An 11,501-nucleotide genomic window follows, 5' to 3' on the forward strand; every position below is an offset into this window, starting at 1 on the left:
GTATGTTACTGTGACACACTGAGAGCTGTCCAGTATAACCAGTATGTTACTGTGACACACTGAGAGCTGTCCAGTATAACCAGTCTGTTACTGTGACACACTGAGAGCTGTCCAGTATAACCAGTATGTTACTGTGACACACTGAGAGCTGTCCAGTATAACCAGTCTGTTACTGTGTCACACTGAGAGCTGTCCAGTATAACCAGTCTGTTACTGTGTCACACTGAGAGCTGTCCAGTATAACCAGTCTGTTACTGTGACACACCGAGAGCTGTCCAGTATAACCAGTCTGTTACTGTGACACACTGAGAGCTGTCCAGTATAACCAGTCTGTTACTGTGTCACACTGAGAGCTGTCCAGTATAACCAGTCTGTTACTGTGACACACCGAGAGCTGTCCAGTATAACCAGTCTGTTACTGTGACACACCGAGAGCTGTCCAGTATAACCAGTCTGTTACTGTGTCACACTGAGAGCTGTCCAGTATAACCAGTCTGTTACTGTGACACACTGAGAGCTGTCCAGTATAACCAGTCTGTTACTGTGTCACACTGAGAGCTGTCCAGTATAACCAGTCTGTTACTGTGTCACACTGAGAGCTGTCCAGTATAACCAGTCTGTTACTGTGACACACTGAGAGCTGTCCAGTATAACCAGTCTGTTACTGTGACACACTGAGAGCTGTCCAGTATAACCAGTCTGTTACTGTGTCACACTGAGAGCTGTCCAGTATAACCAGTCTGTTACTGACACACTGAGAGAGGTCCAGTATAACCAGTCTGTTACTGTGTCACACTGAGAGCTGTCCAGTATAACCAGTCTGTAACCAGATTAGGGTTAGTTACTGGTCTGTTACTGTGACATACTGTCTGTCTGTCTGTCTGTCTGTCTGTCTGTCTGTCTGTCTGCCTGCATGTCTGTCTGTCTGCCTGCCTGTATGTCTGTCTGCCTGTCTGCCTGTCTGTCTGTCTGCCTGTCTGCATGTCTGTCTGCCTGCATGTCTGTCTGTCTGTCTGTCTGTCTGTCTGCCTGCATGTCTGTCTGTCTAACCTTGTTCCTACATCAGCTCTGCTTTGTCCATCCTGTGTTTCTATCAGGATCCAGCAGGACAGAGCAGACTCCTCTGTCCAAAGCTGTGTGTCCATGGGGAGTGACCGCTCTATGGAGCATCCTTATGTCTTCAAACATGGACACCACTCTACTGATAAAAGGTACAAACTTAAAACTGGTGAAAACAGATGTGTTTGTTGTCATCTGACTCAAAGTATCTTTGTACCACATGGTTTCTTCAGAGTCCATTTTGTTATGTACAGTCTAAAAAGTATTTGAATACATGACGTACTTACCTGTCAAATGATGGGAGGAGCACCTGAAGGCAGCAGGAATCTCTGTAAAGTGACCACAGCTTAATGAGTTGATAAATCTAGGAGATAATGAGGTGAATATTGAACTTTTAGACCCACTAGGCATCTTGCGCACTACGCACGCTTGATTCCTAGGCTCACCTGCTGCACGGCCTCGCCTGTCCTGCAGCTCGCCGAGCTGCAGGACAGGCGAGGTGTCTGTGTGTGTGTGTGTGTGTGTGTGTGTGTGTGTGTGTGTGTGTGTGTGTGTGCGCGTGTGTGTGTGTGCGCGTGTGTGTGTGTGTGTGTGTGTGTGTGTTTGTTAGAGAGAGAGACATGATATGATGGTATGACCTACTATCTGATGTTTTGTCCCCCCAGAGTTTACCAGGAGAGGTCAGAGGTTCCCAGTGGTCAGTCTGCCCAGGAGCCTCAACCAGACCTGGACTCCATCTTTATGGTGTGGAAATGAACAAAAACACATTTAACTTCATCAACGAGTCGAATACAAAACCAAGATGTCTCCATGCTGCACTCTTTAACCCAGCGGGCTTTCAGTCTATGATGGATCTGATGTTGTGTTCCATGATTTTAGTAAGAAAGTTTAATTCATATGATTCTGTTCCAGTTGCTTGAGGAGAACATCATCACCTTTGTGAAGAAGGAGCTGAGAAGTTTCCAGAGGATTCTGAGTCCAGATGAGCCAGAATGCTCAGAGAGTCAGAGGGAGGATGAGGAGGAGGTGGACGGTGAGGAGGAGGAGCAGAGGAGGAGCAGCAGAGAGGATTTTCTAAACATCACACTGCTCTTCCTGAGGAGCATGAAGCAGGAGGAGCTGGCTGACTCTCTGCACAGCAGTAAGAGGCTTTCAACAGCTTTAACATGATGGAGATGGGACAGGGTGGAAAATGAGAGATGGATTTAAATCAACAGGTTCTCATTACCAGTGCGTCAAAATACATCAATTTGTCACACGCCCCTCAATGTCATTATTGCCGAGGTGAAATGCTACCTTTCACGTCATATTTGGGTGCGTACGTTCCTCCAGCACAGACACCAGCTCTCCTTGTTTCATTATCGCCGTGCTCAGCAAAATAACCAGGAAGAGAGCCGAGCCCTGACTCTCTCTTCCTGCTTATTTGGTCGAGGAGGTCGGCCGCGACCGGCTGCAACTGGACACGGCTACCGGCTACTGTGGCTACCAGCGGGCCAGCAACATTTCACAGGAGCCACGGCTCGAATCCAGGGTAAATTTAGGCAAGCACAATAACTTGGTTGGGTTTAGGGAAGTACAATAACCTTAAGTTTAGGCAACAAAAACAACCTCTCCAAGCACTTCTCCCTAGACTTTGACCTAGTTAAGCCTCAGACTGTTATTACATTCAAGACCACTGGGGGTGACCACGAGGTGACCTCCAGACGGTCTGGTGGTTCTTCTTCTGCATATTATGATGTGATGGTACTCTTTCTCACTCGCAATAATGACGTCAAGGGGCCGTGACAAATCAACACATTTTGATGTACTGGGAGTGAGAGCAGGTTGATTTAAATATATACATCTAAATATTTGTCAAACGAGACCAAATCAGTTCAAGATGAACTAATTCTCTGCCATAGACGCAAGCTCTTCATCAGTCTGATGAAGAGCTTGATGCTGGAAATGTCACTTGACTTTAATCTTTTGCTGCTAATAAATCACTGTAAATGGAGCCCTGCGAGCTGTTTTTATTCATTTTTTGAAGACATACATTTACCAGGAAATGTTCACTCTTTCATGTTATTTGTTGTTTGTTATTTCAGAAACTCTTCCTGGCCAACGTGAACTCAAATGTAATCTGAAGGAGAGGTTTCAGCGTGTGTTTGAAGGGATTGCTAAAGCAGGAAACCCAACTCCTCTGAATCAGATGTACACAGAGCATTACCTCACAGAGGGAGGGAGTGGAGAGGTCAATGATGAACATGAGGTCAGACAGATTGAAGCAGCATCCAGGAAACCAGCGAGACCAGAAACACCAATCAAATGTGAAGACATCTTTAAACCCTTACCTGGAAGAGACAAACCAACCAGAACATTGATGACAAAGGGAGTGGCTGGCATTGGGAAAACAGTCTTAACACAAAAGTTCACTCTGGACTGGGCTGAAGACAAAGCCAACCAGGATATACAGTTCACATTTCCAGTCACTTTCCGAGAGCTGAATCTGCTGAAAGGGAAAAAGTACAGCTTGGTGGAACTTCTTCATCGCTTCTTCCCTGAGACCAAAAAAGCAAGAATTTGCAGGTTTGACAAGTACCAGGTTGTGTTCATCTTTGATGGTCTGGATGAGTGTCGACTTCATCTAGATTTCAAGAACTACGAGATCCTGACTGATGTTACAGAGTCAGCCTCAGTGGAGGTGCTGCTGACAAACCTCATCAGGGGGAAACTGCTCCCCAAAGCTCGCCTATGGATGACGACACGACCTGCAGCAGCCAATCAGATCCCTGCTGAGTGCGTTGACATGGTGACAGAGGTGAGAGGGTTCACTGACCCACAGAAGGAAGAGTACTTCAAGAAAAGATTCAGAGATGAGAAGCAAGCCAGCAGAATCATCTCCCACATCAAGACTTCACGAAGCCTCCACATCATGTGCCACATCCCAGTCTTCTGCTGGATCTCTGCTAATGTTCTGGAGTCTTTGTTGGAAACCAGTAAGAGAGAAGACCTGCCCAAGACGCTGACTGAGATGTACATCCACTTCCTGGTTGTTCAGTCCAAACTACAGAACGTCAAGTATCATGGGAGAACTGAGGCAGCTCCACACTGGACGACAGAGAGCAGGGAGATGATTCTCTCTCTGGGAAAACTGGCTTTTGAGCAGCTGGAGAAAGGCAACCTGATCTTCTATGAAGCCGACCTGACAAAGTGTGGCATTGATATCACAACAGCTTCGGTGTACTCAGGAGTGTTCACACAGATCTTTAAAGAGGAGCGTGGGCTGTACCAGGACCAGGTCTTCTGCTTTGTCCATCTGAGCATTCAGGAGTTTCTGGCTGCTGTTTATGTCATGGTCTCATTCATCGACTCTGGCATCAATCAGCTGTCAGAACCACAATCAACCTCCAGAAACAAATCTCAGGTAATTCACCTCTGCCAGAGTGCTGTGGACAAGGCCTTACAGAGCCCAAATGGACACCTGGACTTGTTCCTCCGCTTCCTCCTGGGTCTTTCAGTGCAGACGAATCAGAGTCTCCTGCAAGGCCTGCTGACACAGAGAGGAAGTACCTCACAGACCAATCAGAAAACAGTCCAGTACATCAAGGAGAAGATCAGGGACATTCCTTCTGCAGAGAGAAGCATCAATCTGTTCCACTGCCTGAATGAGCTGAATGACCATTCTCTAGTGGAGGAGATCCAACAGTACCTGAGATCAGGAAGTCTCGACAAAAAGAAACCTTCCCCTGGTCAGTGGTCGGCTCTGGTCTTCATCTTACTGTCATCAGAAAAATACCTGGAGGTGTTTGACCTGAAGAAATACTCTGCTTCAGAGGAGGCTCTTCTGAGGCTGCTTCCAGTTGTCAAAGCCGCAAATAAATCTGTGTAAGTGCATAGCAAACTGGATAGATGCAATATATGATGTGATCTTTAAAACAGGATAGAAAAATAAATATTTTAATGTTCTTGTGTCTCTTCATCACTAATTCCTCTTCAGGCTGAGTGGCTGTCAGCTGTCAGAGAGAAGCTGTGAAGCTCTGGCCTCAGTTCTCAGCTCCCAGTCCTCTAGTCTGAAAGAGCTGGACCTGAGTAACAACGACTTGCATGATCCAGGTGTGAAGCTTCTCTCTGCTGGACTGGAGAGTCCACACTGCAGACTGGAAACTCTCAGGTCAGGATAACTGTTCAACAGACACATTAAATTCTGCATTAGGCTATATGCACATTAATGTCTGTGAAAATACCTGAGCGAATGTTATTGACTTTAAAAATCCATACAGTAAGTTAGGCCTCCAGCTGTTTCAAGTGGTTTCACATAGACAGACAGACAGACAGACAGACAGACAGACAGACAGACAGACAGACAGACAGACAGACAGACACTGCAATCTCTCCATATACAGACATACAGTATATGCACCAGGTATGACTGCTGTAAGTTGTTGGCTCATTTTTGGCAGTTTGTAAGCAAAAAAATAAAATTACCTTAGTTTTAAACTTTTTCCCCATTGTTCTCAGGTGTGACAAGGCCCAAAATGATCACTTTATTATGTAGATACAGTAAGTTAGGCCTCCAGCTGTTTCAAGCGGTTTCACATAGACAGACAGACAGACTGACAAACAGACAGACACACACCACAATCTCTCCATATACAGACAGACATGCTGTTGACGCCATTTTGCATATTTCTCTTATTGATTCATAATTCATGTTGTGTTGAGACATCATGCATTTTCTGTTTATTATGCCAATCATGTTTGGACTGTCTCGTGCTGATGTTTTGTTGTTTGGTTGATTGTTGCTATTATTGTGATGATTATGATGATTTGATGCTGAATAGGAGCGTCACCTATTAGGGGGTGGATGCAACCTGTGCACACTGATTAGAGCAAGCGGACAGGTGCTGCTCACTAGAGTGGAAGGGCAAACAATTTTCAACCACATTTGTTTATAGCCTACGAGATCCTTATGTTTTAAGTTGGATAACTGTGATGTTTTGCTGTCCAAATAAAAGGACGTATTGTGACATTGAGATTGACATTGATTTTACGGACCGCTCTAACACATGCACCATATTGCTGCTAGGCAGTTTGTAAGCAAAAAATAAAATTACTGTTTTAAATTTTTTTTCCATTGTTCTCGGTTGTGACAAGGCGCAAAATGATTATTGTAAGCAGAGTATTGATCACTATAAGCAAACTATTTAAACAGCATGTGTATAGCAATGATTCAGGACGAAGCTTTTTGATCAATATAATCAGTTGATCACTATAACCGTGATCACTATAAGCGGATTCCACTGTAGTGAGTTTTCATTGAGAGTTGGGATCTCTCTTTCACAAAACCTGTGCAAAAGCTCACAACACTCAATAATAAACAATCAATAAATGATTATTGCTGGGTGATGTTGCTGAAAATGTTATACACTTTTCATATGATCACATATAATTTTATCACAATATAAGTGTATGTAAAATCACTATTCTGTCAAATGTTTTAAAGGGTTAATGTTTATCCTGAATATAAGTTTAAATATATCAGTAAACTTTTATTTAAAACACGTCTTTATTGCTAGAATAAAAGTAAAAACACAAGATGTTCATCAGTAGAGCTCAGAATTCCACCAACTCTCTGAATTTGGAGGTTGTACTGGTCAGCTTCCAGGTGTGAATGTGTGTGTGAGTGTGTGTGTGAGTGTGTGTGTGTGTGTGTGTGTGTGTGTGTGTGTGTGTGTGTGTGTGTGTGTGTGTGTGTGTGAGAATGTGAACAGGGTGCTCATGAAAAAGAGAGCATTGCTCTCAGTGAGACTCCTCCCCCTGTATAAATAAAGGTTACAAAACAGAAATAGTGGAGGGTTTGTCTCTTCTTCTGTCTGCTGATTGGCCATGAAGTTTGATGGTGTTACTTGAATCTGTTCAGACGTGTTTGCCTTTTTAACACCTCACCAATCAGTGTGAAAAGTTAACTAAATTACTGCATCATCCCATAACCAATCTTTCCATAAGGTTTCATGCAAATGCATGAACACCTTTTGGAGTTATCCTGCTAACAGACAAACAGACGGAACAGAACAGGGTGAAAACAAAACCCCGTCCAATTCCCTTAGTGGAGGTACAAATAAATCAAACAAACAAGCGGGAGTTAAATAGTTTTTCAGTCTCTCTTTGTTTTGTTTTTGCTCTGTAGCCTTATATGATCTTTGAATAAGAATAACAAAACAAAGCAGTGAAAGCTGCTTCTCCTCCTTCTAAATATGACCTTAATGCACAAACGCAGCAGAAACCAGCAGCACAGCAATGAGTGGACTGAAGTGCAGAGACAGAAACTCAGCAAGAGGTCCGGGTCATGAACAGTTCAGTGGAGCCATCTAGTGGTGAACCGGGGCTATAGCAAGTAAACAGGGAAGAGCGAGCAACGTTCAACGTCAAAAAGCATCAAATAACGGAAATGTCAAGATGAAAATTGTTCAGTCACAAGTCACAACTATCTGTTGGTGTGTGTGTGTGTGTGTGTGTGTGTATGTGTGTGTGTGTGTGTGTGTGTGTGTGTGTGTGTGTGTGTGTGTGTGTGCGTGCGTGCGTGCGTGCGTGTGTGCGTGTGTGTGTGTGTGTGTGTTACAACTATCTGTTGGACTGTGTATGTGTGTGTGTCACAACTATCTGTTGGAGTGTGTGTGTGTGTGTGTGTGTGTGTGTGTGCGCGTGTGTGTGTGTGTGTGTGTGTGTGTGTGTGTGTGTGTGTCATAACTATCTTCATCACTAATTCTTCAGGCTGAGTGGCTGTCAGCTGTCAGAGAGAAGCTGTGAAGCTCTGGCCTCAGTTCTCAGCTCCCAGTCCTCTAGTCTGAAAGAGCTGGACCTGAGTAACAACAACTTGCATGATCCAGGCGTGAAGCTTCTCTCTGCTGGACTGGAGAGTCCACACTGCAGACTGGAAACCCTCAGGTCAGGATAACTGTTCAACAGACACATTAAATTCTGCATTAGCCTATATGCACATTAATGTCAGTGAAAATACGTGAGTGAATGTTATTGACTTTAAAAATCCATAGTTCAGTGGCGCCATCTAGTGGTGAACCAGGGCAAGAGTGAGCAATGTTCAAAAAGCATCAAATAACGGAAATGTCAAGATGAAAATTGTTCAGTCACAAGTCACAACTATCTGTTGGAGTGTGTGTGTGTGTGTGTGTGTGTGTGTGTGTGTGTGTGTGTGTGTGTGTGTGTGTCACAACTATTTGAAAAACGGAATAGAAAATACATATTTTAATGTTCTTGTTTGTCTTCATCACTAATTCTTCAGGCTGAGTGGCTGTCAGCTGTCAGAGAGAAGCTGTGAAGCTCTGGCCTCAGTTCTCAGCTCCCAGTCCTCTAGTCTGAAAGAGCTGGACCTGAGTAACAACGACTTGCATGATCCAGGCGTGAAGCTTCTCTCTGCTGGACTGGAGAGTCCACACTGCAGACTGGAAACTCTCAGGTCAGGATAACTGTTCAACAGACACATTAAATTCTGCATTAGCCTATATGCACATTAATGTCAGTGAAAATACGTGAGTGAATGTTATTGACTTTAAAAATCCATAGTTCAGTGGCGCCATCTAGTGGTGAACCAGGGCAAGAGCGAGCAATGTTCAAAAAGCATCAAATAACGGAAATGTCAAGATGAAAATTGTTCAGTCACAAGTCACAACTATCTGTTGGAGTGTGTGTGTGTGTGTGTGTGTGTGTGTGTGTGTGTGTGTGTGTGTGTGTGTGTGTCACAACTATTTGAAAAACGGAATAGAAAATACATATTTTAATGTTCTTGTTTGTCTTCATCACTAATTCTTCAGGCTGAGTGGCTGTCAGCTGTCAGAGAGAAGCTGTGAAGCTCTGGCCTCAGTTCTCAGCTCCCAGTCCTCTAGTCTGAAAGAGCTGGACCTGAGTAACAACGACTTGCATGATCCAGGCGTGAAGCTTCTCTCTGCTGGACTGGAGAGTCCACACTGCAGACTGGAAACTCTCAGGTCAGGATAACTGTTCAACAGACACATTAAATTCTGCATTAGCCTATATGCACATTAATGTCAGTGAAAATACGTGAGTGAATGTTATTGACTTTAAAAATCCATAGTTCAGTGGCGCCATCTAGTGGTGAACCAGGGCAAGAGCGAGCAATCTTCAAAAAGCATCAAATAACGGAAATGTCAAGATGAAAATTGTTCAGTCACAAGTCACAACTATCTGTTGGAGTGTGTGTGTGTGTGTGTGTGTGTGTGTGTGTGTGTGTGTGTGTGTGTGTCACAACTATTTGAAAAACGGGATAGAAAATACATATTTTAATGTTCTTGTTTGTCTTCATCACTAATTCTTCAGGCTGAGTGGCTGTCAGCTGTCAGAGAGAAGCTGTGAAGCTCTGGCCTCAGTTCTCAGCTCCCAGTCCTCTAGTCTGAAAGAGCTGGACCTGAGTAACAACGACTTGCATGATCCAGGCGTGAAGCTTCTCTCTGCTGGACTGGAGAGTCCACACTGCAGACTGGAAACTCTCAGGTCAGGATAACTGTTCAACAGACACATTAAATTCTGCATTAGCCTATATGCACATTAATGTCAGTGAAAATACCTGAGTGAATGTTATTGACTTTAAAAATCCATAGGCTACAGTAAGGTAGGCCTCCAGCTGTTTCAAGCGGTCTCGCATAGACAGAGACGCCATCGCTCCACAGACAGACAGACAGACAGGCAGACAGACAGGTAGACAGACAAACAGACAGACAGACAGACAGACAGACAGACAGACAGACAGACAGACAGACAGACAGGCAGACAGGCAGACAGACAGACACTGCAATCTCTCCATATACAGACAGATATGCACCAGGTATCACTGCTGTATCTTGTTTGCTCATTTTTGGCAGTTTGTAAGCAAAAAAAAAAAATCCCTTAGTTTTAAAGTCGAACTGAACCTGTTCATCACGTGCATAATGAGTCCGTTTCAGACTGAAAACATAGTTTGTCTAAGATGGCAGGTTGAGAGGCGGGTCATAGTATCATGTCGATGATTTTATTTGACAATTCTGGGGACTGGATTGGGCTTTGGCCAATCCTGGCGTGTTCCGCCTCCAAATCGAGTGGGATTCAGTGTGTTGTGGCGCTATAACCGGCGCTATTATATACTATAACCGTGATCACTATAAGCAGATTCCACTGTAGTGAGTTTTCATTGAGAGTTGGGATCTCTCGTTCACAAAACCTGTGCAAAAGCTCACAACACTCAAGAATAAACAATCAATAAATGATTATTGCTGGGTGATGTTGCTGAAAATGTTATACACTTTTCATATGATCACATATAATTTTATCACAATATAAGTGTATGTAAAATCACTATTCTGTCAAATGTTTTAAAGGGTTAATGTTTATCCTGAATATAAGTTTTTATATCAGTAAACCTTTATTTAAAACACGTCTTTATTGCTAGAATAAAAGTAAAAACACTAGATGTTCCTCAGTAGAGCTCAGAATTCCACCAACTCTCTGCAGCTGTCAGCATATCCAGATGTCAGATTTCTATCAAAAGTTAATTTGGAGGTTGTACTGGTCAGCCTCCAGGTGTGAATGTGTGTGTGTGTGTGTGTGTGTGTGTGTGTGTGTGTGTTGTGTGTGTGTGTGTGTGTGTGTGTGTGTGTGTGTGTGTGTGTGTAGGTGTGTGTGTGTGTGTGTGTGCGCGCGCGCGCGCGTGTGTGTGTGTGTGTGTGTGTGTGTGTGTGTGTGAGAATGTGTGTGTGTGTGTGTGTGTGTGTGTGTGTGTATTGGAAAGCAACGCTCCTGTTTTCAGTAAGTGAATCAAAGTAAAACGACAGTGGAGGAAGTGATGAAATGTTGATGTCAATCGTCATGACAGCAAAGACGAGGAAAACAGTATAAACTATAAATGCAACTGTGTGTGTGTGTGTGTGTGTGTGTGTGTGTGTGTGTGTGTGTGTGTGTGCGCGTGTGTGTGCGTGCTCATGCAGGCTGTCAGGCTGTCTGCTCACAGAGGAAGGCTGTGCTTCTCTGGCCTCAGCTCTGAGCTCCAACCCCTCCCATCTGAGAGAGCTGGACCTGAGCTACAATCATCCAGGAGCCTCAGGAGAGAAGCTGCTGTCTGCTGGACAGTGGAGACTCAGGTATGGAGAGGCAGCGTCTGCTAGAAGGCTGAGAGTCACACACATGTTCTCTGTCACACTGCAAAGCTCATGCAGGAATACAGTTCAATGGAGGATATGAGATCCTTCCTAATGAAGGTTATTAATAAATGTCCATGTTGTTTCCATCATCAAAGAGAATGTGCTGATCTGACTTTGTTTATTCCTCCAGTGTGGACCATGGTGGAGTGCAGAGGCTGAAACCAGGTGTGAGGAAATGTAAGTGTGTATTTAGTTTGATTCATGAAAACAAAGCAACACATTCAACTAGTGAGATAGAAAGTCCATCTATGGCACAGT

The 11,501-nt window shown here is 44.1% G+C and overlaps 1 protein-coding gene across 1 annotated transcript in view; it reads left to right on the forward strand.

The window, feature by feature from the left end:
- Positions 1 to 1,433: 1,433 nt before the first annotated feature.
- The window catches only part of LOC310794988 (NLR family CARD domain-containing protein 3-like), a gene marked incomplete at its 5' end in the record, with an annotated part of 20,088 nt that continues 10,020 nt past the window's right edge, over positions 1,434 to 11,501 (forward strand). Inside the window, 7 exons of the mRNA XM_083657012.1 lie at positions 1,434 to 1,438; positions 1,725 to 1,803; positions 1,972 to 2,062; positions 3,144 to 4,923; positions 5,036 to 5,209; positions 11,031 to 11,183; positions 11,374 to 11,420. Of these exons, the coding sequence (XP_083513138.1) occupies positions 1,434 to 1,438; positions 1,725 to 1,803; positions 1,972 to 2,062; positions 3,144 to 4,923; positions 5,036 to 5,209; positions 11,031 to 11,183; positions 11,374 to 11,420 (2,329 nt within the window). The remainder of the gene's footprint in view (positions 1,439 to 1,724; positions 1,804 to 1,971; positions 2,063 to 3,143; positions 4,924 to 5,035; positions 5,210 to 11,030; positions 11,184 to 11,373; positions 11,421 to 11,501) is intronic.

This window comes from Poromitra crassiceps (assembly GCF_964638095.1).
Source record: "Poromitra crassiceps genome assembly, chromosome: 20".
NCBI classification, from domain to species: Eukaryota; Metazoa; Chordata; class Actinopteri; order Beryciformes; family Melamphaidae; genus Poromitra; species Poromitra crassiceps.